Consider the following 27,490-nt stretch of genomic DNA (forward strand, 5'->3'; position numbering starts at 1 on the left):
AATGATTAAGAAGGGGATCACAAACAGATTGGAGAAGGTTATCATGCCGCTTTCCTGGGCCATGGTGCAACCCCCCCCTGAAATACTGCATCCAGCACTAGTCGCCATATTTGAAGGAGGACACAGTACTACTCGAAAGGGTCCAGAGAAGAGCGACTAAAATGGTTAAGGGGCTGGAGGAGTTGTCGTACAGCAAGAGATTAGAGAAACTGGGCCTCTTCTCCCTTGAAAAGAGGAGACTGAGAGGGGACATGATTGAAATGTTCAAGATAATGAAGGGAATAGACTTAGTAGATAAAGACAGGTTGCTCACCCTCTCCAAAGTAGGGAGAACGAGAGGGCACTCTCTAAAGTTAAAAGGGGATAGATTCCGTACAAATGTAAGGAAGGTCTTTTTCACCCAGAGAGTGGTGGAAAACTGGAACGTTCTTCCGGAGGCTGTCATAGGGGAAAACACCCTCCAGGGATTCAATACAAAGTTAGACAAGTTTCTGCTGGACCAGAACATATGCAGGTAAGGCTAAACTCAGTTAGGGCTCTGGTCCTTTACCTAAGGGCCGCTGCGGGAGCGGACTGCTGGGCACGATGGACCACTGGTCTGACCCAGCAGTGGCAATTCTTATGTTCTTATGTCGAGCTCCATCAGCCAAATAACTACAGAGCCGCTGCTCCCTGCTGTTTCCTTCCTGTTCCGAGCATGCCGGGAGTAGGATGGTAAACTGTGGTGATGAGTTGGGGGTTGGGGAGGAAGAGAGAATGACAGGACTTACAGCATTACCAAACCAAAAGATAGAACTGGAGTCAATTAAATTCTAAATTACACAACCCATAAGACCCAGTTACAATAGCAGCAAACAATTCAAGGAGAGGAAAAGGGTCTCAGAAACCTGCTCAGAACCATTTCAACTCAAAAGAACTGAGACTTATTGGTTCCAAGCCTGATTTCAATCCCAGACCCTGAAAAACCTCTCTATATTTATCTGTTTAAATGTACTGATTTATGTTGTTTTTTTGGAGGTCTTAGTGCTTTGAAAATGAGCTCCATAACTAATCAACATATGCACTGAAATACCACATCACATTTGCTCTAATGATCACAAAAATATCGCGGACTGGTGTTTTTCTGGCTTCATTAATGTGATATCTTAATCAATCATAACTTGCTCTCAGTGCATTTTACCCCATCAAAACCCCTGAAATGGCTGCTTCAAGCAGGAGTCTTCAAAATTAATAAAACCAATCTATGGAAGAATTTAAACCTGCCAGCTGTATATATCCACACTTGCTCTTGCTGCTGCAAAAGCTTCTGTCTGTCACCACCACTTTGATTTACTGCTATATAATCTATTGTAAAATAGTACAGCTCTGTGTTGGAGTGAGTAATTATGAAACAATGTTTATCCATCAGTGCTTCTTATTTCTGCCTTTTAAGTGCGCTCTGGCACTTTCACATGCATAATTTCAGTTTCCTAGACATCTATCTACATGATACAATATGGTGCTCATTTTCAAAAAAGAAAAACATCTAATAAGTGGCAGATACAATAGATGCTTTTCTTGTCAAACCCTTCCACTTTGCTATTTTTGAAATATACAGTATATTCTAGACAGCTATCTATGCTGTTAATCAGTAATTTGTCTAAATCTCAAGGGGGTGTGTTAGAGGTTTGGTGTGGTCGGTACTAGGGCGAGCTTATGACTTAGACTTTTTTCTACCATAATCAAACATTTAAGAATATGTCTAAGGCACAGTTTGGATATTTGGGGCTATACCTGTTTTAATAATGAATATGTATAAAAAAGTGCCCAAATGGACCAGATGACCACTGGAGGCATAGGCAGCTAGCATACCAACCTACAGTTTCCATACCTCCATCTGCAACATTGCACTTATCTGTGGCTTCTGACTCCACCCCTTCGACATCTTGTTCTGGGGGGGCACTGTCAGTCATGGATAAGTGCAATGAAATCCCATGCTGTTTGTATTTTGTTTATTGCTGTTGCTGAATTGGGGTAGTAGCAGCTATGGTGGTGGTGGGGAAAGAGCCAGATGCTTTAAGGAAGTGGGGAGGTCAGAGGGACACATTGGATGGAAGTGAGGACAGAGGGGCATATTGGATAAACATGTGGAGGTAGAGGGTACATACTAGAAGAAACTGCAGAAGATAGAGGGGTACAATGGAGGGAAGTGAGGAGGACAAGGGGCACAGAGGTTGTGGTAAGAGGATAGCGTAGCTGGTTTTAAGAAAGGTTTGGACAAGTTCCTGGAGGAAAAGTTCATAGTCTGTTATTGAGAAAGATATGGGGGAAGCCACTGTTTGCCCTGGATCGATGTATACAAAATATGGTCCAAATGAGTGATAAACCGGGTCCCAGTTTATCACCCATTTGAACCAACTGTTTAATGTTCAAAGTAATGTTTGATTAAAGACTTGGCATCTTGTACATCATCTCTGGAGTTTTCTCCTTTGTTCATTCTTTGACACATTACAGCAGTTCGGTTGGATTTTTTGCTTGTATTTGTCCAGGATCGATAGCATGGGATATTGCTATTCCTTGGGTTTTGGCCAGGTACTAGTGACCTGAATTGGCCACCACGAGAAGGGGCTACTGGGCTTGATGGACTTTGGACTGACCCAGTAAGGCTATTCTTATGTTCTTATGATGGACATGAGGAGGGGAGAGGGCATATGCTGAATGGAAGTGGGGAGGATAGTGGTAGACCAGGGGTGCCCAAAAGGTCAATCGCGATTGACCAGTAGATCGCAAGGGCAACATGAGTCAATCGCTTTGTGTTGCCTTTGCATTCACCTTGCTTTCCTGACGCCGCAAAAGCCAGGTGAGTGCATCCACTGCACAAGCGCCGAGCCCACAAGCCATCCCCCCACTTGTCAGAATTGATATCGGGGGAGGGGGGGTTTGTTGGCCCAGTCCATGGTTGGGAGAGAAGCGCAGGTTGGGAGTGAAGTCATGGGAAGGAATAGAGGGGATTATGAAGGGATTAAGTGAACTGAAAGGGTTAATAGCTGGGACAGAGACTGTTGCTATGAAAAGCCAGAAGTGTCTGAAAGTTCTAAAGGGAAGAGTGTCAGACTGATGGAGACAGAAACTTAGGGCTCCTTTTACAAAGCCGTGCTAGGGCCTTAACGTGCGGAATAGCGTATGCTAAATTGCCGCATGCGCTAGCTGCTACCGCCTCCTTTTGAGCAAGCGGTAGATTTCTGGCTAGCGCTAATCCAGTGTGGGTGATAAAACCACTAGCGCGGCTTTATAAAAGGAGCCCTTAGAGTGGAGCTGTGGCAGTGGAGAAGAAATAGGCTGTGAGGGTAACAGGAACACATAGATAGAGGAAGGGAACAGAGAGAAATACATAATTTGGGAAATAAGAGTAAGAGCAGACAGGAGGAAGTGTTTTCTGGGGGCATTTGGAAATGGTGGAGGTGGCTTGGGGGGGCAGAGAGAGAGACAGAAAGAAGAAAAGAAAGGGGAGCAGGGAGGGAGAAAGAAAGAAAGGCAGAGAAAGAAAGAAAGAAGGGGCAGGGAGAGAGAGAAAAAGAAAGGAATGGGAGGGGGCAGGGAGAGAGGAAGAAAAAGTTGGGAGAGGGCATGGAGTGTGTTTGGTGGCAGGGGGCAGGCAAGGAGAGAGGAAGAAAAAGTTGGACTCGTGGAGGGACAGAGAGAGATGTTGGTTGGGGAATGGAATGAGGTCTGGAGGAGAGGAAGTATGCAGGAGGCAGAAAGAAGGGAAGAAATATTGGATGCACAGTCAGAAGGAAGTGCAACCAGATTCATGAAATCACCAGACAACAAAGGTAGGAAAAATGATTTTATTTTCAATTTACTGATCAAAATGTGTCCGTTTTGAGAATTTATATCTGCTGTCTATATTTTGCACTATGGCCCCCTTTTTCTAAACCTCAATAGTGTTTTTTAGCACAGGGAGATTATGAGTGTCGGGAGCAGCACAGGGCATTCTGTGCATCTCTCTGTGCTAAAAACATCTATCACAGTTTAGTAAAAGGGGAGGGGGTATATTTGTCTATTTTTGTATAGTTGTTACTGAGGTGACATTGCAAATTTTAATGTCATCTGCCTTGACCTCTTTGAACCCCCCCCCCAAATATAAATTATAATTAACATTTTCTCTGCATACAGTGTGTTTTGTGTTTTTTAAAATTTTATTGTTGGTAGATCATTTTGACTTGGTCATTTTAAAAGTAGCTTGAAAGCCAAAAAAGTGTGGGCACCCCTGTTGTAGACAATGAATGGAAACAGGGAGGAGAGAGAGAGTGCAAATGCTGACTGGAAGTGGGGAAGAAGGGGCAGATGCTGGATGGATATGGGGAGGAGAGAGGGGCAAATGATGGATGGAAATAGGGGTAGGAGAGAGAGCAGAGGCTGGATGGAAGCTGGAGAGGGTAGACAATTTATCGAAGGAGCATAGAAAGAGTGCAGATGCCATCTGGAAGGGAGGAGAGGACAGACAGTGGTGGAAAGGACAGAGAAAGAGGGCAGATGCTGGATGGAGAGGGCAGAAACTGATTGGAAGAAAGAAGGTGAAGAGAAGATGAGGAAAGAGGAAACCAGAGACAACAAAGTTAAAAAATGAATTATTTTTTTCTTTAGGATAAAGTAGTTTTGTAGCTGCGTTGATAAACATTTATAAATAAAAAATGGAAATAAGGTGATCTTTTTATTGGACTAATTTAAATATATTTTTGACTAACTTTCAGAAACTAAAATTCCCTTCTTCAGGTCAGAATAGGATACTATAACTGCAGTATACTGTAATGATCTGAGAAAGGAGGTTTTGGCCTCTGAAAGCTAATTGAAAAATGTATTAGTCCAATAAAATGATAGTCTCTTATTTTCTATTTTTTGTTTTATTTCTATTTATTAATTTGCCTTAACCTTTCTGAAAAAAGCAGAATATAAATGATAGAATGATAGATAATTAAAATGTTCTCTACAGTGTGCTTTGTCTAGTTTAATTATGTGGTTACCATTATGTATTGTTAAAGATTATATTGTGTGTATATGAAGAATGAATGGAAGAAATGGCATTATAATTAGTACTATTATTATGGGGGCAGGGTCTGAGGTAGAGTGTGGGTGGGTCTGGGGTAGAGCTTAGGCAAGGTATAGGGCGGAGCTTTTGGGGGCCTTCCCTATTACTGGAGGGATGTAGACATGACCCTCCACACTTCCCCAGCGGTCACTGACTTCCTCCCACCCCCAAAGATGTGAATGAAACAGTACATACCTGCCTGTATGATAGCTTCAGATGATATGAGCAATTTTAGTAGAACAGCAAGCAGGTCTCTGGAGATCCTGGTGATTAGTGCAGTAGATGCCAGAAAAAGGGACCCAGACCCACATCCCACTCTACTACTACACTAGTGGTGGAAAGTGTGAGCCTACCAAAACCTACTGTACTGACATATAGCTGACACCTGCAGGCATAAGGGCTGTTATTGTGGTGTACAGTTGGGTCCAATAGGTTTTAAGTGGGGTTTGCAGGGCTTACCATACACTATAAGGGGGTTATGATAAGATGTGTACCTTGGACCTTTTATGTGAAATTCATCAAGTTGCCACCCTCTAGAGCAGTGTTCTTCAGCCTTTTGACACCTATGGACTGGCGGAAATAAAATAATTATTTTGTGTACTGGCACCGGTCCATGGACCAGCAGTTGAAGAACACTGGGCTAAATCGTGCCCATCTCCACCCAATCTCCGCCCCAGACTACGCCCCCGTACTAATTGTAACACCATTTTTTCCATTCATTTTTCATATATACTGTACATACTGTGACAGGGAAGCTCCTGTTACAGGTAAATAGACTGTGGGTCTAGTCAAACATACAGCCCTTAAGGTTGTAAGCTCTAAAATAAAGCCTGTTTATCCCTGGGAAAAGCAGTAGGGTAGTACAACCAAATAGCATGGAGGAAAAGCCGGGGTGGAGCCAGCCCAGAATTCAGGAAGGGAGGGCATTGAAACCACAAGCCAGTCCCTATGATTCCTTTCCCAAGGTTAGGGAAATCAAGGCAGAAGGAGGTGGAGCTGGTCACCAAGCCCTGCAACCATGCAAACCTCAAATAGGCAGAAGGCAAAGTAATCAGGGAGGAGGAGGAGACTCAGCTGTTCCTGATTGTAGGAGCCCAGCAGCACACCAAGGTAGCTACTATCTCCCTTCTTCCATGAGCCAGCCAAGAAAGCTTTCAGGACACCAGCCCACCAGGGGAGAGAGATTACCTCCAGGGAAGTACAATAACTTTCCTAGCACGTTTTGGGGTGAGGAGCTAGAGAGTGTTCCTGAAGGGGAAAATGATTTGAGAAGGCTGGCAGGTATTCAAAGAGGGGGATGGGAGGAACAGACAGAAGTGGAGGACTTCGTGGAGAGCCCTAGTTCCCTGGAGCCAGCATGGGAAATGCTTAGTGAGGGAGACACTGAAGAATGTATGTGGGGAGAAGACATGGACATTGAGACCTGAGCAGGAGGAAAGCTCCCTGGAAAAGGCATGGCAGCAGTGTCCAATTAAGAAAGAAAAAAGTATTTCCTAGAACCTCATTTCTCCCAGTAGCCCTTTGAAATAAGGTTCAGGATGTTAGGGGCATATACGGGTGGGCTGAAGACCTTAGTAAGGGAGGTTTGCCCCGCACAGCCTGTGTCCAGGTTGTGAACGTCCTTCAAAGGGAGGGACAGAGTGAGAGAGAGGAAAAATAATAAAAGTCAAAAATGTTTTGTTTTTTTTAAAAGTAAACTGAAAAGCTTGCTGACACCTGTTGTGCTCAGCTGTACAGTAACAAGCCAACTCTGGCTAGGAGAAGCCCTTAGTCCTGGAAGGGGACAATATAGAAGCAGTGAAGAAACTGCAGACGCATTTTTGATTTGTTTTTATGATGCCAATGTGTTGACAAAGCTTGGCAGTCTTAGGCAGAGGCACATCAAGCGTGCCCTGGACTTGTGTACAATATACTGCAAAATTAAGGACTAAGCCTGAGACAAGTGTTCAGTTCAGTGAAGTTTTTTTTTACTTTAATAAACACGGTGAAGTTTTGTGAAAAGTCCAGTTTCCGGGTTTTCCTTTAACCAACCATACAAAAGGCGTTCCTAAAATCTTACCTGTGGTCCGAGCCAGGGTTTCCCACCTACTCGGGATCTGGCCACAATACACACACACACACACACACACACACACAATATAATCGTATTAACAACACACAATGGTTAACCACAAAATTAAAATACACAAAGCACACTGTTTGCTTTTCAACATTCATTCATATCAGAAAACAGATAACCCCATGCAAAACTAAAAGTACTAATATTTACAAACAAACCCTAAGATGCAAGACTCTGCAAGCAGTACAACCCCAGAGGAAAAGAAACAAATGCATTTCTTCCTGAACAGACAGCAGATGTAAATCAATCACTAAATAAAAAAATAAAAGCATTCCCCCTATAGTTGTTGTCTCTCTTCCTCCATGCTGTGCCTTGCCTTCTGGCCTGCCCCCTGGTGTTATCTTTGGGCCAGTCCACGGAGCGATCAACGTGGCATCTTTGGGCTGGCTCCCTGAGTGCTGTATTGCACAAAGCTGTGGGCAGCAGCTCTTCACACGCGTCCTGCGCCTCATCTGGAATCCTTCACTCTGACATTGCGACGTTGGAGAGAAGGCTTCCGGTTCAGGTGCAGGACGCGCGTAGGAGCCTTTTCCTATGGCTTTGTGCACTGCAGCACTCAGGGAGCTGGCATCTTTTCGCACTGTGGACCGGCGGCTGAAGAACGCTGTCTTCTGCCCAATGGACGTGCTGGCCCTGTGGACCGGCAGAAAATTTCTGCGGACTGGCACTGGTCCACGGACCGGCGGTTGAAGAACACTGCTCTAGAGTGTCCCACTGCTCTTCTGGGCTATCTGTGTGACCAGACTGCTACAAATGCTGACCCCCTCCTACATCCTTATGGCTTGTTCTGTGCATTTTTCATTTGTACATGGTATTTTTTTTAATGGTCAAAAAAATATGCACTAAGGTCGAACACATCTAGAAATGATTAAAAAAAATAGACATTTTCCTGTTTCAGAAATGGCCATTTTCTCTACCTGATTTTTTGGGGCGCACATACAAAAATATCTTGACTCAGATTTAGATGTCATATCAAAAATGCCCTTCCCCATCTCATAATCTCACTTATAAATCATGTTGTATCTCAGTTTATAACACTTACCATCAATTGGATTAAGAAAAACCAATGTTGAAAGTGAAATTTCATGCCAATCACTTCAAACACAGAGCACATCTGTTTTCTAGTACTTGAATTCAAATATTCTTTTACATTTTTGCTATAACAATAAGCTAATCTCTCTGTTTTATCAGCAAATATTGTAAGGGCTGACACAACATTCCATTGTTTCCTGATAATCACTGCAACAGGATTACCTACTTTACCACATTTCATAATGAAAGTTTGGATTGGATTAAATTAATTCTTTATATGCCACTTATCACAATGTGTTTAAGTGGTTTACAAAAAATATTACAATACAACTATCACAAATCTAAGTGTTATGTTCATCTTACTTCATCACTGAAATTTCATCTAAACATAAAAAAAATCTTTGTTATTAAAGAGAGCTTTTCTATATGCGCATCTAGTTAAATCTTTGGGGTGTCTTCTCTGTTGTAACTTTTTAGATAGAATTTGTGACTGCTTTTTGAAAATTCTTCTTTTGAACAGATCCTAAGGTAATGCAAAAATTGTGAAAAATGGCAAACTCTTTTAGTACCAGAGGATGCCCACTAGAAAAATGTGAAAACATGTTCATCAGTGTCCTGTGGACTGTAGTTTTAAAATACATGTAGGAAAGATAGGGAGAGATGCCAGTTTCACAGGCAAAGTGTAATGAATCACGCAAAAGGAGTTGCTGTACGGCTCGCTGATGCAGTTGCTGGTACCAGAGCCTCAGCCCTAGCCAGACCAGTATACAATGGCAAGGCATTTTTTGGGAGGGGCGGCACCTACCACCCTGTGCTACTCCTTAATGAAGCCTATGTTTCTTGGGAATGATTGGGTGGAGCTGGAGTGCAATTCTGAGATAAACACATCCATACACAGTAATACACGCCATATGATGCATCTGCCTCAGTGCATCTGTAGTTTTCTGTGGGAGCATTTCAGGGTACTGGGGATGAATCTATATGCCTATTTATTTATTTTTTTAAATTTCTATCCCGCTTAAATCCTAAGTGGGTAACAAAAAATACATACATAAATACAACACACTCTACAAATTTATCAGCAATCAACAATAAGATTGTGTCATAAAATTAATCATCTAATATCAATACTTAAGGGACTGCTCCATCATCTACTACTTCATCATCTTTTGATTTAAAACAATAAAAAAAGGCTATCACAAATATGTGTTTAGTGATTTTTTAAAATGTTCTGAAGTCTGCATATTGTGAAAATCATCCTCTAAAACTGAAAAACAAGTGGGTTTAACACTGAAGTGGAATCATGGCTCCTTGTTGCTATTATTATAATTCAGTTTATCTACTTACAAGATTAATGCATTGTGTATGATTCTGACCTTATGGTCACTTTACTACAGTTAACTCTTTACTATAAGTTGTCTATATCAAGCTACTGCTATTATACACCATCTTAGGTTAATGTCTACATAAAGAGCAGTTTATCGATTCTAAAAAAAAATAAATAATAATAATAATAAGTAAGATAGCTAGGAGAATACTCCAAAATATGATGTTGAAAGGTTTTCAGGTTGGGCTGCTGAAACTTAAATTTGTTTGGAAACAAAAACAATTTTGTTGTGTAATAGCAAAATCCAACAGTTTCTTTGTGCAGGAATTAAATATAGAACTGAATAACTCTTATTATGTGTGCATCATCTTCTGAATGTAGATTGTGCAGAGATCTATAACAGTGGACATAAGCAGAGTGGGTTTTACAAAATGAAAGCTCTCAAGAGTCCTAGAGAATTCCTTGCCTATTGTAACATGCATGATGGAGGAGGCTGGACAGTAATTCAGAGGCGCTCTGACGGCAGTCAAAATTTTTCTAGGTAGGTGACTTCCATTTTTATGTAAATTGTTACCGTAGAGGGAAGATAGGCTTTGTACATCATTCGACACAGTACAGGCAACAGAATTGTATACTCCATCCAAGTGGATGTTACTGGAACTTTCTTCATGTTAATGACACTTGATACTGTTGCATTAGCACTAGTTTGAACCCTTTCAGCTGTACTGATGCCAGCCCCTATCCCTTTTGCTATTTTTCCCTGATGGTGGCAGCAGCTTTGTGTAATTATATGCTTTTCTGTTATTTTATGGAGTTCTTTTTCGATTTTGATTTTTATGTGAATTGCTTTTGTAAATTTTATGTGAATTGCTCTAATAAATGATAAACAATAGCATTTTGTTATTTTTTAGCCTGTCCTCCCAAAGGAACTCGGAATGGGTTACAAATCAAGTACTCAAGCGTTTTCCCTATCTGTCCTAGTGGGCACAATCTATCTAATATACCTGGGGCAGTGGAGGATTAAGTGACTTGCCCAGGGACACAAGGAGTAGTGCAGGGTTTGTACCCATAACCTCAGGGTGTTAGGTCACACTCTCCTGCCCCTAGCAGCATTCAGAGAACTTTCGAACACTCTTCCATCATGTTCAAAGTTGTCCAGATAAGCATGAGCAGTTGGTGACTCAGTTGCTTGGGGAGGCTGGGGGGGGGGGGGGAGTTCACCCAGGGCGCCATCTTGGTAGAGGCATCAGCACCCATCCTCCTCTCCACCACCCTGCCCTCCCACTACCTCTTTAACATTCCCAGCACGAGCAGCAACCCCAACCTGCTGCTCGTGCCAGTGTCAGCTCTTACACTGATGTCACTTCCTGGACCCAAGTCTAGGAAGTGACATCAGAGGAAGAGCTGACGCTGGCATGAGCAGCAGGTTGGGATTGCTGCTTGCGCCGGGAACATTAAAGAGATACGGGAGAAGGGAAGGGGGTGCACATGTGGCAGGAGGGGGCAGGGAAGGAGCGGATAGGGAGGGGGTGGGGGACAGAGAAGAGGGTAAGGGAGGGGTGCCACTGCTCCAGATGCCTCACCCTCGCTGCACCACTAAATATAACAATGTTTCTCAACTCGGTCATGGAGTATCCCCTTACCAGTCAGGTTTTCAGGATATCCACAGTGAATATGCTTAAACATGATTTGCATACATTATATGCAAATTTCTTTCATGCATATTCATTGTGAATATCCTGAAACCTGTCTGGCAAGGGGGAATTCCAGTCTGTAAATTTAAATATTTTGTGTTCCTGGCTCTTTATTAGTCCATACAGACTGTTTATCTACTGTCTATGTCATTTTTGGAATGTCCCATCATCCGGGACACACGATAGGAAAAGGTTAATATTTTCAGTAGTGATGCAATCACAGATATATTAATATGTAGCCTACCAACCTTTTTTTGCACTCATATTTAGAATGGAAATAATACTGTAATATACACTTTTGTACAGTTTTTTCTGGGCACATACTCACTTTTTTTTTTTTTTACCTTCTCTCTTTCAATGTTACACATCCAATTACTTTTAGGGTCTGGGCCGACTATAAACAAGGCTTTGGAGATTTTAATTCAGCAAATGGTGAATACTGGCTTGGAAATGAAAACCTTCACTACCTTACAACGCAAAGTAGGTCTCTAGGTAAACTGTATATATATCCACTCACTGTTCTAGAACTCTCCTGTGCCAGCTTGATTTTTTGAAGAATGTAATAACCTTTTAGTAGGCCTCATTGAAACGTTATCTAGAAAAGATGGTTAATATGACCTTCACAATTACAGATTTTGAAGATATAAAATTTTCCATTCAAAACCATGACATTTTTTTCTCTTGCAAGGAAAGTTCTTGGAGCGGGAATATAAAATTAGCAGAAATTGACTCAAATATTTTAGTTGCACAGGGCAATAGAAATAAACAAACAATTCCATATTTTAATGGCATTGTACTTTTACAATTTATAGGACAAAGGCCCTCAGATTTTGAGGGCAGTTAGAAAAAAGATAGTATTGCCCAAAATTCAAAATCATTTATATATGTTTAATGGTAGCTGCAAATATATAAATGCCCTAGCTATGAATTTTCAGCAACACTATATGCACTTTTGTGAAAGGTCAACCCCTAGCAGTAGTAATGCAAGACAACCATTAGGGATCAGCATAGCCATTTTGACAGCTGAAGTCAGACAGGGTGTTAGTGGAAGGCACTGCTTCTGCCCTGTTCTGCAATACTGTAAGACAAAGACCTGGTCGTTTTATGCAGCCCGCGGTCCGATGCCCCCAGTTTTACCTTGCGGCTGGCTCCCTCCTCCTCACAGCTGTAATGTGCACAGAGCCGCGTGCAACGACTCCTCGCACATCCCACACCTCATCCAGAAGCATTCCCTCTGACATTGCGACATCAGAGAGAAAGCTTCCGGTTCAGGTGCAGGATGCACAAGGAGCTGCTGCACACATTACGGCTGTGAGGAGGAGGGAGGCGTCCACAAGATGACATCGTGGGGTATTGAACCGCGGGCCGCATAAAATTGCCAGAAGGTTAGACACCTGCCGGAGGGAGGCACAGCATGGAGGGAGGGAGATAAAGGTAGGGGGAATGTTTTTATTTTTAAGTTGTTTGAATTGTGTCAATTTTGAGCACTTTAATCTGCTGTCTATCTTTGCACTGCTCAGGAAGAAATACATTGGTTTCTTTTTCTATGGGAGTTGTACTGCATACATAATCTTGAATCTTAGGGTGTTTAAAAAAAAAAAATTAGTATTTTTAGTTTTTGGTCATGTATTTGCATAGGGGTTATCTGTGTTCTGGTTGGAATGAATGTTGAGAAGCATACAATGTGTTCTGCATAGGGGTTATCTGTGTTCTGGTTGGAATGAATGTTGAGAAGCATACAATGTGTTCTGCATACCGCATTTATCCCAGGACAAGCAGGCAGCCTATTCTCACATATGGGTGATGTCATCGATGAAGCCTGGATGCGGAAGCCTCGCAAGCAGACTTGCTTGTAGAAACTAGAAGTTTCAAGTCGACCGCACCGCGCATGCGCGAGTGCCTTTCCACCCAGCGCAGGGCACGTCTTCTCAGTTCTCAGTTTTCCACGGAGCCAAGAAGTCCGTCTTTGACTCACTGCATTTAACTTTTTCACTTTGTGCCTTCTCTCACCGCGGTTTGTGTTATTTTTCTTCACGAATCGCTGTGCTTATTTTATTTCTAGTTTAAAAAAAAAAAAAAATTTATTTCTTCCGTTCGGCTGCCGGGACAGGCCGCTCGGCCGTAGCCCAGGGGCTTTGATCTTGCAGCGGCTGTTTTTCCTTCTATGTCCTGGCCAGTGATAGGCTTTAAGAAGTGTAGCCAGTGTCAATGTGCGATTTCTCTTATGGACCCACACACCAGGTGCCTCAAGTGCCTTGGGGCCACAACATCATCCAAAGTCGTGCGAACGCTGTGCTACTCTTCAACCTCGAGCGTTTAAACGTCGTCTGCTTTCAGTGGAGAAGCTCTTCCAGATGGATTCGACCACTTCTTCAACTCCGAAGCCAACCTCAGTCTTGCCTTTGACCGAGTGCCCTCCTGCCTCCACTGTTTCGACCTCGAGCCTCATCAGAACTTCTTCGTTTGCAGCGGCTCTTTCCTCGACGACATCTGCTGTATCTCCTTCTGTTTCCTCAGGTCAGATAGCTCAGCAGACAGTTCAACCGGTGGTGCTTAAGACTTCTAAGTTGAAGCACATTTCCACTGCCTCGGTGGAACCTCCAGCCAAGGCAGGTGGTCCGGTTTCAGACATGGATCCATCCTTACCGGCTTCTTTCCAGACCATGTTAGAGCAGCAATTTGTTCAGTTCCTTACCAAAATGGGACCGAAGCTAGCAACTCTAATCCAGCCTGGGCATTCTGCAGACTCCCGCAAGGTCAAGCCTCTTTCTATGCCTCAGTCTGAGTCTTCACACTCTATGCTGAAAATTAGGGGAGGGAAGTTTCATAGCGACTCCAGAAAGTACTTCTTCACCGAAAGAGTGGTGGATCATTGGAACAAACTCCCACTGCAGGTGATTGAGGCCAGTAGCGTGACAGATTTTAAGAGAAAATGGGATATTCACGTGGGATCGCTAAGGGAGTGAATTCAGGGGGGCGGATACTTGAAATGGGCAGACTTGGTGGGCTATAGCCCTTTTCTGCCGTCATTTTCTATGTTTCTATGCAGGGAGCAGAGTCTCTGCGAGTATCTGGTCTGGCATCTAAGCACGTGAAGCAAGGAGCAGATTCTTTGCAAGTGCCTCGGCAGGAATCCTCACACTCCATACAAGGAGTAGAGTCTTTGAGAGTGCATAGAGGTTCCTCCATCAAGCCTCTGGAGTTTCGATCCACAGCCTCCAGTCCTATCCATTCTTTGGTGGCATCAGCTGCTTCCCTCTCCGGGGCGAAGTCTCCTCGATCTTCGAGATCTGCTTCCAAGCACCATTCTCACCGACGATCGAGACCTTCATTGAGGCATCCTTCCAGGCATAGTTCCTCTTCTAAGGAGCATCCTTCTTCAACTAAGCCTTGATCTACACCTACTTCTACTAGACCGCCGACTCCTCGTTCAAGGTCTCCACTTCCACACCTCGAAGACTCAGTGGTTTCACTTGCCTCGTCCAATTATTCTTTTGATACTTTTTTCCCAGCCAAAGCTTCATCTTCGACCCAGGCTGCCTTGACGTCCTCAAGTCCTTCTTGAGGCAAGGCATTACTGGATCTTTCTTCGTCAGATGGCTGTGGACTTGGACCTTCAATAGGATGCTGGTTCCAAATACTCTAAGGAGTATCTCGAAATCATGCATCTTCCTCAACCTCCAGCGGAGTCACTTAAGCTTCCTATTCATAAGCTTTTGTCTCAAACTTTTACCAGATGCCTGGAGACTCCTTATGCAATTCCAGCTGTTCCAGGAAAATTAGACTCCAGATATAAAACTCTCCATTGTAAAGGATTTGAGAATTCACAGTTATCTCATCAATCCCTACTTGTGGAGTCTTCCTTGAAAAGATCCCATCCTTCCAAGGTTTATGCTACCATTCCTCCTGGAAGAGAAGGGAAAACAATGGACAAATTTGGATGTCACATCTATCAAAATGCCATTATGTCTTCTAAAGTCCTCAATTATAATTTCCATTTTGTCATTTATTTTCAGTTCCTTATTGCTCTTTTGCCTAAATTTCTCACTTATTTAGACATTCAAAAGCACTTTGAATTTCAGGAAGTCATCGCTTCTCTATCCCAACTCATCTTATGATGCCTTTGAATTGTCTGCCCGGACGGCTGCTTGTTCTGTAGCAATGTTTCGCCTTGCCTGGCTTCGTACCATTGACATGGATCCTAATCTTCAAGACCACTTGGCTAATATTCCTTGTGCAGGCAATGACCTCTTCGATGAATCTATTGAGGCAGCCACCAAGAAATTGTCTGAACATGAAAAATCCTTTACTTCTATTGTCAGACATAAGCCAAAGCCAGCTCCTGCCAGCCTACACGCCCTCCTCCCATTTATCAGAGGCGTTTTGCTCCGAGGATGGCTCCTTATATTCGCCCTCCTCCTAAGAAACAGCAGCCTCAGAAGCAACAAAAATCTCAACCTTCTGCTGCACCTAAGGCTGCCCAGCCTTTTTGACCTTTTAAAACAGAGCATAACTTCCACCATTCTGTCTCTGACTTCTCTTCCTCCTATCGGAGGTCGTCTCCATCATTTTTACCACCGATGGACGACAATTACATCCGACCTCTGGGTGCTGTCCATCATCAGGGAAGGGTACTCTCTTCATTTCACTCAGGTTCCACCAGAGCTTCCTCCAAGAGAGTATCCTTCCAGTCCATCCCAGAACGCCCTTCTTCTTCAGGAAGCTCAAGCTCTGCTTTGTCTCCATACCATCGAACCAGTTCCTTTGGAACAGCAGAACAGGGGGTTTTACTCCCGTTACTTCTTTGTTCCGAAGAAGACGGCGATCTGCAGTCCATTTTGGATCTCAGGGCTCTCAACAAATTTTTAGTCAAAGAAAAATTTTGAATGTTGTCCCTGGCATCCCTTTATCCTCTTCTAGATCAGAAAGACTGGTTATGCTCTCTGGATCTCAAGGAGGCCCACACTAATATTCCCATTCATCCGGCCTCCCATCAATACCTCAGATTTTGGGTAGGGATTCTGCATTATCAATATAGAGTGCTACCCTTTAGCCTCACTTCCTCTCCCAGAGTGTTCACCAAGTGCCTCATACTGATTGCAGCAGCTCTAAGGAACCATGGTCTTCAGGTATTTACCTACCTAGACGACTGGCTCATCAAAGATTCAACATCTCAAGGGGTTATTGTAGCGACCCAACGGACTACCTGGTTCCTACAAAGTTTGAGATTCAAAATCAACTTTCCCAAATCCCAACTTCAACCCTCACAGAATCTACAATTCATCAGAGCTGTTCTGGATACTATCCAACTCAGAGCATTCCTTCTACAACAATGTCTGGAAGCTCTCCTTCAACTCTGTCATACAGTGTCTTCCCGCTCTTCCATCTCAGCCAGACACATGGTGGTACCACTAGGTCACATGGCCTCCACAGTACACGTGACTCCTTTTGCCAGACTTCACCTCAGAATTCCTCAGTGGACCCTGGCTTCTCAATGGACGCAGGTTTGCGACCCACTTTCTCAACACATAACAGTCACTCCTTCTTTGAAGCAGTCTCTCCGTTGGTGGATGCTCTCTTCCAATCACTTCAGAGGCTTACTTTTTCAAACGCCCCCTCATCAGAAGGTCCTCATAACAGATTCTTCGACCTATGCTTGGGGCGCTCATCTCGGTCTCCTTATACAAGGCCAGTACGGATCGTCAATGTCACATCAATTGGTTGGAACTCAGAGCGATTTTCAAGGCTCTTAACGCCTTTCAGCATCTTCTTCACGACCAAGTAGTCCTCATTCGGATGGACAACCAAGTCGCCATGTATTATGTCAACAAACAGGGAGGGACAGAATCTGCCTCCCTTTGCCAAGAAGCTCTGAAGGTTTGGGACTGGGCAATCCACCACAACACCTTCTTCAAAGCTGTCTACATCCAAGGGGCAAAAAATTGCTTGGCGGACAACTTGAGTCGTCTACTGCAACCTCACGAATGGACTCTCCATTCCTTGCCTCTTCACCACATTTTTTTCACAGTGGGGAATGCCACAGATAGACCTCTTTGCAGCTCCCCACAACTACAAATTGCCTCAGTTCTGCTCCAGGATATACTCTCTTCACCGCCTCGAGGCAGATGCTTTTCTTCTGGAATGGACAAATCTCTTTCTCCATGCATTCCCTCCATTCTCTCTCATTCTCAAGACTCTGGTCAAGTTGAAGAACGATCATGCCATCATGATTCTAATTGCTCCTCGGTGGCTGAGACAACCTTGGTACTCCCTTCAACTCAGCAGCAGGGAGCCATACCTTCTACCTGTTTTTCCTTCTCTGCTTACACAGAGTCAGGGATCTCTGCTTCATCCCAACCTGCAGTCTCTACATCCGACAGCTTGGTACCTCTCAACATGACTCCTCTTCAGTTTTCTCAACCTGTCTGAGACATTTTAGAGGCTTCTAGGAAACCCACCACTAGACAATGCTATCACCAAAAATGGACTAGATTTTCTACGTGGTGGTTTTCTCATGATAAGGAGCCTCAACATTCCTCCTTATCTTCTGTTTTGGATTACCTTTTGCACTTATCCACTTCTGGCTTCAAGTCTACATTCCATCTCAGTGCAATTGCGGCTTTCCATCAGCCTATTGAAGGGAAACCCCTCTCTGCTCATCCGGATGTTTCCAAATTCATGAAAGGACTTTTCAATGTCAAACCTCCTTTCAAACTGCCTCCTGTGGTTTGGGACCTCAATGTTGTTCTTGCTCAATTGATGAAGCCTCCATTTGAACCAATGTCTACAGCTCATCTGAAGTATCTTACTTGGAAAGTGGAGTTTCTCATTGCCCTCACTTCTGCTCGAAGAGTCAGTGAGCTGCAAGCTTTAGTTGCTGATCCACCTTTCACTGTGTTCCATCATGACAAGGTGGTCCTCCGTATTCATCCTAAATTCCTCCCTAAAGTAGTTTCAGAATTTCATCTCAACCAATCCATTGTTCTTCCAGTGTTCTTTCCAAAGCCTCATTCTCATCCTGGAGAATCAGCTCTTCATACTCTGGACTGTAAACGTGCTTTGGCCTTCTATTTGGAATGCACCAAACCACACAGAACTGCTCCTCAACTTTTTGTCTCCTTGTGAGGCTTCCGCATCCGGGCTCCGTCGATGACGTCACCCATATGTGAGAATAGCTGCCTGCTGTCCCTGGATAACACCTGTTATGGTAACTGCTTTTTCGCTCCATAAGATGCATCTGACCATAAGACACACCCTAGATTTAGAGGAGGAAAATGAGAAAAATAACATTCTGAACCAAATTCTCCCTGCCAGACTCTGCACCCAACCCCACACTCCATGCCAAGCTCTGCACCCTGTCCCCCCCTTCCTGCCAGGCTCTGTACCCTGTCCCTCCTCTGGTGGTCTAGTGGTAGGCTGGGACAGGGCACAGGACAGACAGGGACAGGGCAGGCAGGCCTAGTGACTAGCAGGCAGGTAGGGACAGGGTAGGCAGACAGGCAGCCCCCCCAGGCAAGCAGGCCTCCCCCTCCCAGGCATTCCCCCCAGGAAGGCAGGCCTCCCCCTCCCAGGCAGCCACCCAGGCTGGGAGGCAGGCCTCCCCCTCCCAGCAGCCCCCCTCCAGACAGGCAGCCCCCCTCCTCCTAAGCAGCCCCGTAGGCAGGCCCGGCCTCTCCCTACTGCCTTACTAATTTTAATTTGGCAGGGCATACAGGCTCCTGCCCCTGCCTCTCCCTGTACCTTTTTTAAATTCGGAATGGCACAGCAGGGCAGGCCCCAGCCTCCCTCTCCTTCCCCCGTTACTTTTTTTTATCATTGTGGTGCCCTCCCTCGCCTGGTCCTTGCAAACAGTGACCACTGCCATGGTTGCCGCTGAGTCTTCTTTTTTCTTGTGGCAGCACGGTGCATAAAGCTGCTTGCCCGGTCCCGCGCCACTTCCCACGAGTGGGACCGGGCAGGCAACCTTGTGTGCCGCTCTGCCACAAGGAAAAATAAGACTTAGCGGCATCTGCGGCAGTGGTCACTGCTCGCGGAGACAAGGCAGGCAGCTGCGTCCAGGGAGGGAGAGCGTCAGAATGAATAAAAAGGTAATGGGGAGGTGGGGGTAGGGGGTAATTTCTCCATAAGATGCACCTGAAAAAGTGCGTCTTATGGAGCGAAAAATATAGTAGTTTAATTTTGTGGTTAACCATTACCATTATGTGTTAATAAGATTACATTGTGTGTGTATGTATGAAAAATGAATGGAAAAAATAGTGTTATAATTAGTATTATGGGGGCGGGGTCTGGGGCGGAGATTGGGTGGGGTCTGGCCAGCGACTTATCCTGTGTTTTGGATTTCGGCCCCTTAATGTGATTGAGTTTGACACCCCTGCTGTAAGGTCTGGAGATGGCTGGAGGATTGGGGGGAGGGGGCTTATACTGTTGGGTTTGCAAGGGTGAAGGGATTGTTCAGTTGCTGCCATTGGTGTGTAGGGTTTGGTACTGCAATGTCTGTGGTCTAAAATCCTCACTTAGACATGTTAAGTTTGACACTGCAAGTCTATCTGGCAGAGGGGTTGAAACTGACATTCTAAAATAAGTAGATCCTTTCATGGAATGTAGCTGCTGCACGGAGGTTCATGGCAGCATATACCGTAATTTTTGCTCCATAAGATGCACCTGACCATTAGATGCACCTTAGATTTAGAGGAGGAAAACAAGAAAAAAACATTCTGAACCAAATTCTCCCTGCCAGGCTCTGCACCCAACCCTACACTACTTGCCAGGCTCTGCACCCTGTCCCCCTTCCCTGTCAGGCTCTGTACCCTGTTCCCCCTCTGGTGGTCTAGTAGTAGGGCAGGCAGGGGCAGGGCACAGATGTCAAGGCAGATGACTTTTTAAAATATGCAATGTCACCTCAGTAACAACTATAGAAAAATAGACAAATATAGTGCAAAATATAGACAGCAGATATAAATTCTCAAAACTGACACATTTTGATCACTAAATTTAAAATAATTTTTCCTACCTTTGTCTGGTGATTTCTTTCTTTCTTTCCTTCCTCAGGCCCAACAATTGTCCCTTCCTCCCTCCCTCCTTCCTATGTCCTCCTCAATGCCTTCCAGCCTTTGTCCTCTTTCTCCCCCTCTCCCCCCATTGTCTGGTGATTTCTTTCGTTCTTTCCTTCCACAGGCCCAACAATTGTCCCTTCCTCCCTCCCTCCTGTTCCCCTCACTGCCTTCCAGCCCTTGTCCTCTTCCCCTCCCCCCAAACTCAGGCCCTCAATGCCTTTCAGCCTTTGTCCTCTTCCTCTCTCCCCCCCCTGTTGTCTGGTGATTTCTTTCTTTCCTTCCTCAGGCCCAATTGTCCCTTCCTCCCTCCCTCCTGTTCCCCTCACTGCCTTCCAGCCCTTGTCCTCTTCCCCTCCCCCCAAACTCAGGCCCTCAATGCCTTCCAGCCTTTGTTCTCTTCCTCTCTCTCCCTCCTCCCCCCCATTGTCTGCTGATTTCATTCTTTCCTTCCTCAGGCCCAACAATTGTCCTTTTCTCCCTCCCTCCTATTCCCCTCACTGCCTTCCAGCCTCTGTCCTCTTCCACCCCCCAAAGCCTGCCTGCCCGCTCGCTAGATTTAATTAGCTCCCGCTGTTGCTGCTGTGAGGATGCATCACCGAAGCAGCAGCAGGGGGGGCAGACTTCTAGCTCAGCAGCGCAGCCCCCGTAAGGCCCAGGCGGGTGCAGCGATTGCATGCTGCTGGCCCAGAAGCCTTACCCCTGACGTCAATTCTGATGTCAGCGAGAAGGTCCGGGCCAGACATTGGTCAGAATTGATGTTGAGGGTAAGGCTTCTGGGCCAGCGGCATGCAATCGCTGCACCCCCTGGCCTTTCCCTTCTTCTACCAGCAGCGGTGGCGGGCGGCGGTCCTGCAAGGTAACGGGTGAGGGGGGGAGGATTTGGGTATTCACTCCATAGGAAGCACCCTTTTTTCCAACCACTTTTTTTTTTGGGGGGGGGGGAAAGTGCATCTTATGGAGCAATAAATATGGTATTTTGGAAAGGGGTCTATTTGACAGCCCTTTTTCTAAAACAATTGTGAAATTGTAGATGTCCCAACCTGGACATTTCAATTCCAGTTTGTACATCCTTTCTAAAATGCTGCTCCATATGGATAGTGGCTGAATATTGCTATTGTTTAGCTGTTGAGCAGTGCTGAATGTATGTAAAATTTTCAAATGCTGTGGCTATTGTTTAAAAATATGCTGACTGTGGTGTTTAAATATTGACCCAATCAATCATTTAATACTGCAAGGTCTAACTCAATTTCCTGGATAAAAAGGAGAAAAGTTATTAAAAACTAAGACCCCCTTTTATCAAATCATGTTAGGGTTTTTTATTGCCGATTGCTGTGGTAAAAGATTCGACACTCCAAGAATTCCTATGAGCGTCGGAGCTTTTACCGCAGCAGCCGGCAATTAAAAAAACCCTAATGCAGCTTATAATAATGTCTTACAGTACTTTTCCAAAGAACAAAAACAGCAAAGACTGCAGTATTTTTCCTCAATTACCGGTAAGTCAGATGGCCATAACAAAAATAAAATATTTCCACAAAGCGAGTTTTACTTTTGTAATTCACAAAGTCCTGGTTAGAACCTTATGAATAGTCCCATCCCCCATACAGGGCTCAGTTTGCATAAGAAAAAACAAACAAAAATTTTCTTCTTCATACTTCACATTGCTCCTTTAGGCTCTAGTTTGTGCCGTACAGGTAATGAGTATTAATCACCAGGCAGTCTGGGGGTTTTCTAAGGTAGGAATCAGCCATCATTTTATGATCCTTCGCAAGCGCTGGACAAGGGCCTTAGGGTATTCTCCCTCTCCCATCTGTGCTCCCCTAAATTGTTGCCTATAATATTCCTTAGTTAAACCCCTTGTTTCCAAAGTATGCATCTTGACAGCAGCATAACTTGATCAGCATCACATGATCAGGGCCCACAGTTTGGTATGCTGAAAGAGCTTTGCTTGCCAAACAAGGTTTGAGTCTAATGACCCTTTGGCTCTCCGCAAAGCAAAACAAAGAAAAATCCAACGGGACTGAAGTAAAAGACTGCAGAATAGAATGTACAAGGTACATCCTAAGAATGGCTCTCATATACATGGAGTACATATACATGGAGCCCCAACATGGTCCGTGTTTTGGAAAACACTCCTTCCTCAGGGGTACGGGATGTCCAATTTATCACATGTAGAGAGTCATGCGGAAGACAACGTTGTAATGAGATCATCAAAATTTTCGAATTGGAGGCAAGAAATTCTCCTGAGCTAACATTGTCTTCTGCATGTTGTGATACATTGGAGGAAGGAGTGTTTCTACGAAACACGGACCATGTTGGGTCCATACTCCATGTATATGAGAGCCATTCTTAAAGATCATAATTTTGTATAATTTTTTAATAAAGGTTCCTGTACCTTGTACATTCCATTCTGTAGTCTTTTCCTTGTCCTTTGGCTCTCTGGCCATCCTCCGCTATGGCTATTCTTTCAAAGGTGCTTATAAAGTCATCAGCAGAGTCATGGGGTGCCATTTTACACAAAGTCAAATATGATAAAGTGCTTTGAACTAACGGACCAAGGTTTAACATTGATATGACGCTTGGCTCTGATGGTTCTTTAGGATTTGCTATTAGACTGGCTCCCATAAACTGCATCTGTGATGTAACCAGGAATACTAGATCCTCATAACCCCACTATGACACTTCTAGGCTTTCCTGCAAATGTCTTGGTTGGCCCAAATTATGGCATGCAGGTCTGTGGTCAGCTGCTGTCACCCCACATCCATCATGGCCACTACCTGTGCTGGATCCATTTGGAACTCGGGAATGAAACAAACAGAGAAAGTGGACCAAGTGTGGCACCTTAACAATTTACTCCCACTCTGTCCCACCCTTCCCACCGAAAGATCCTCATATCCGTCCCCAGGTACCCTTACCAGATGGACGTGATGAGTCTCAGACTTGGAATTTAATTTCCTGCCAGAAGCCACTGGTCAATCTCATGGCCTTCTGACAGCACTCTCAGCCAATTTCCTAGGTTCCTCTCTGGTTTGCCACCACACCACCTTCCTGGACATTGGACCTCCAGGCTTCCTCCACTGCAACTCGAGTACTCCCAAAGGAACAAAAAGATTGCAAGTACTCAGTTCAATTGCCTCAAAGTATTAAAGTATTAAAGCATAGGTCACAGGGAAGTAGTAATATCCCATGAAGTGACACCATTATGTAAATGAGCTGAGTAGTCATTGTCCTTCACCTCTCCTCTCCCAGGTGCTCCTGGTCTTCCATGCATTGTTGGCTGAAATTATAAAAGAACAGTTAATAGAATGCCTGCCGAAACACATACAGGGGTGGGTTAAAAAGCAAGGCTATAGGACCCTGGAACAGGCAATTGAAATCACAGAAAATGTTGTTGCTAACAGTTCCCAAGGCACAGGAGAGGGCCAAGACTGGAGAGCCCAGTGAGGGATACAGCGAAAGGGTGCGCTAGTCAGAACCTTAGTAGGGACCCCCCGAGAGGTACCTGCCATAAAACCCAGCCCAAGGTGTTATTGATGTGGGCTGAAGGGTCATCTATAGAGGAACTGTCAGGTTAAGCATAACTTTATTACCCTAGTAGGGAACCTACAGAAGATTCTTCAGCCCTATCAGATTGGAGTTCTTGTGGAGGGACAGGGAATACCTGCCATATTGGACTCTGGGGCAGAACAAACTGTAATGTTCCAGGAATGCTGGGAAAGATAGTGAGAAGTCCTCATAAACCCACTAGAGAAGCTTGGGCCTCGATTAAATGCATCCATGGGGCTGTACTTGGATGTCCCAGATACCAGTGACCCTAGAATACAGCAGGTAGCATTATCCCATGCAGGTAGCAGTCATGTGGGAAGCCCCATTTCATTTAGTTCTGGGATGCGACTGGCCAGGATTTCAGGAGAAGGTAGCATCAAAAGGAGGGTCCAGGATCTCTGAGAATCCATGGGATGAGTGGAAGCCCAAGTGTGTGATAGGAGCTGTGAGAAAGGCGAAAAGGTCTTGGAATAGGGGCTCAAAGTTTCCCTGTGGTCACAGGCCCCTCACACTAAAATTTGTTTGTTCAACACCCCAAGCTAAGGCCCCTACACAAGCATACAAGGGGGTGGTGGGATATGATGAGTATGCTTCCCGACCAGTGGAGATTCCTCCAAAAGGAAAGTAGGTAGTGCACCCAGAATTACAGGTTTCACCTCCACTGGGCTGCTATTTAAGAGTTGCATCCCGGTCTGGGATGGCTTAAAAAAACTTTATACACGTAGAAGCAGGTGTGATTGACCCTGACTATCGGGGCAACGTATGCATGCTACTTTTTAATTTGGGAGATATGCCCTTTCGAGTGAATGTGGGAGATTCAATTGCCCAATTGATCTGCGAGATAATCTGCAGGATTCAGTTAGACTAGTAGGTCCAGTTACTCTCGTCATGCTGTGTGGAACAAGGATTTGGTTTTTCAGACAGTCAAAAGGGGAAAAGTCAGATAGGGGTACAACCAAAGGAGATGGAAGAAGAGAAAGTAGACCCTGAAGTTTAGTTTGCCCAGGAGATTCTGACTGAATCCCAGGAGGGGTTGGGGAAAGATGGCCAGGAAGCAAAGAAGATTGTAGCACCCCTAACAATGCCAGAAGCCCTAGGGGGAAGACTACCTTTGGAGGAGGAAATGGCAAAAGTGCAAAGGGAGGTTAGAGAACTCCATGGTGAAATTGAGCATCTCCTTCAGTGGAGAAACTCCTTGATCTGGGGAACAGAATTGGCCCACATAGAACAGGCATTGCAAGTAGTCCAGGAAGGGTGGGCGATGGAAAGGCACAGGACAATGGTTCCTTATCCTAAACCTTTAGAGGACCAGGCATTGCAGCAAATTTTGCAGGGCGTAGAGGAAAACAAGGCAGTGCTAAGACGAGCAAACCAAATTACAGGCTCTTGTAGTGGAGATCCGAAATTACAGTCAGGCCCTCCAGAGTCAAATAGAGACTAGCCCGGCAGCATGCAAAAAGGCAGGCTCCTTATCTCATATGATTGATTCCCTCCAGAAACATTCAGAACACAAGGCCCTAGAGGTGGAGGAATTGCAGAAAAGGCAAGACTAGAGGAATTGTGACATTATAACAGCAAACAGCAGACATTAAAGTAATATATTGCTGCATAGGAAAGGTGCAGAAGGACATGAGTCACATGGAGGAAAGATTACAGAATCTAGAGTAACTGGATTTGGTGGAAGCTATTAGGGACTGAATATGTATCCTAGGATCTAGAGGATGGTAGGGATCCTGGGTAGGTTTATTTTACTGATCACCAGGTACCCTGCTCCAGTGAACTGGGGAAGTTCGGGCTAACAGTGGCTGGTGGCGAGACTGGTGTGAGAGACTGCCAGTGACCAGCGGAGGAATCTGAGGGACCAACTGGAGCCAAGAGGCCAGCAACTAGAGGGACCGTGGTGTCCAAGACCAGTGGAGACCTGAGAGATTGGCAATCAGAGTGACCGGTGGGGTCCAGAGTGAGTGACCAGTAGTGACCAGAGGGACTGGCTAACAGAATGTCTGGAGATGACCAGAATGAGTAACTGGTGGCAACCAGAGGGGACCAGCAAAAACTGGAATGATCTTTGGTGGCCTGAGAGACCAGGAAGGTCATGTGAAGAACAGAAGAGGTGTAAGAATAGTGCAGTACCCATCCATACGCCCAAAATGTCATCAATATATCGCTTCCAGAACAGGAGATTTTGCCAATATATTGATGGATATAAAAACATCTGCTCAAACTTAGAAACATATAGGCAGGCTATGGATGGGGTCATTTTGGCTCCCATGGCTGTACCCTTAACTTGCTTGTAAAAGGTATCTCCAAATTGAAAATAATTCATACCTAAGGCGATAGAGGCTAGTTTCACAAGGAATGTAATCCTGTTATCAGAGAAGGCCAGCGCTTGTAATTCAGATCTAACAATATCTATTGCCTCACGTTGAGGTATGTTCGTATACAAAGCTGTGATGTCCAAGGTAAAAATCGTAGCGCTATTAGGGATGTTATCAAATGTGGCCAAGAATTTTATCATGCTAGCAGAATCCAAAACATATGAAGGCGCTAAAGGAACACGATCTTTAAGATATGAGTCCAGTATGGACGAGAGAGGTTCCAAAACAGACCCTATGCCTGAAACAATCGGTCTGCCTGGTGGGTTAGTGAGGGAATTTATGGATTTTGGGAACAAAATATATGGCCCTCTCCTAGTAAGTGCAGTATCTATCTTTCCCAACCCCCTGAGCATCTGAACTCCCTGCCTTCCCAACGCCTTACCCCCTGCACCCAGCCTCTCCCTGCCAGGCTCTGCACCCAGCCCCTTCCCTTATCAGGCACTGCAGCCAGCCCTCTTCCCTCCCTCCCCTGTCAGGCTCTTCACTCAGCCCCCTTCCTTCCTTTCTTCCTTCCCTCCCTCCCCTGTCAGACTCTGCACCCAGCTCCCTTCTCTCCCAACCCCTGTCAGGCTCTTCATCCAGCCCCCTCCCTCCCAGGCTCTGCAGTGCACCCTGCCCCATCCACCTACCTCCTCCCTGTTGGTGGCAGCTGATTCTTCTGCCACTGAGCAGCAACCAGCAGGAGCGCGCTTTTGCACTGCCTGCTTGGCGCTCAATGGTTTCTTTGATTGGCTTCTGTGACTTCTCACGATTCGTGAGAATTCATGGGAGCCAAAGAAGTCAATGAGTGCCGAGCAGGTAGCACCAAAGTGCGCTCCTGCTGGTTGTTGCTCAGTGGCAGAAAAAATCAGCTGCCACCAACCAGGTTAGCAGCGAGCAGGAGTACGGAAAGCTCGTTCCTGCCCGCTGCTCTCCTGGACCATCAGGGATCATGTTTTTGGGAAGGCCACGGCCCTTGTAGCCCCCCCCCAAATTGACTTGTGAGCTAAATCTTATAACAATTATAAAACAGCTGTCAGTGGAAGCTGATATATCTATGAACCAGCATTTTGCAAAGTGAAAATAAAAATAAAACTTATAAGAATAGCCTTACTGGGTTAAACCAATGGTCCATCTAGCCCAGTAGCCCATCTTCAGGTGGCCAATCCAGGCAAAAACCCTAATAGCAGCAATATTCCATGCTACCGATTCAGGGCAAGCAGTGGCTTCCCCATGTCTGTCTCAATAACAGAGTATGGACTTTTCCTCCAGAAAATTGTCCAAACTTATCTTAAAA

General features: G+C 45.0%; 1 protein-coding gene across 6 annotated transcripts in view; it reads left to right on the forward strand.

The window, feature by feature from the left end:
* FGL1 (fibrinogen like 1) overlaps positions 1-27,490 on the forward strand; it is a 179,785-nt gene that overhangs the window by 127,438 nt on the left and 24,857 nt on the right. For 5 of the 6 annotated variants that reach the window (XM_033944101.1, XM_033944095.1, XM_033944106.1 and 2 more), the window contains 2 exons: positions 9,928-10,087; positions 11,623-11,720. In XM_033944101.1, coding sequence (XP_033799992.1) covers positions 9,928-10,087; positions 11,623-11,720 — 258 coding nt within the window. Of the gene's footprint in view, positions 1-5,928; positions 6,179-9,927; positions 10,088-11,622; positions 11,721-27,490 lie in introns of those variants that run through there. The other variant, XM_033944118.1, reaches the window with a different exon arrangement.

The sequence above is a fragment of the Geotrypetes seraphini genome, chromosome 1 (genome assembly GCF_902459505.1).
Source record: "Geotrypetes seraphini chromosome 1, aGeoSer1.1, whole genome shotgun sequence".
Taxonomy (NCBI): Eukaryota; Metazoa; Chordata; class Amphibia; order Gymnophiona; family Dermophiidae; genus Geotrypetes; species Geotrypetes seraphini.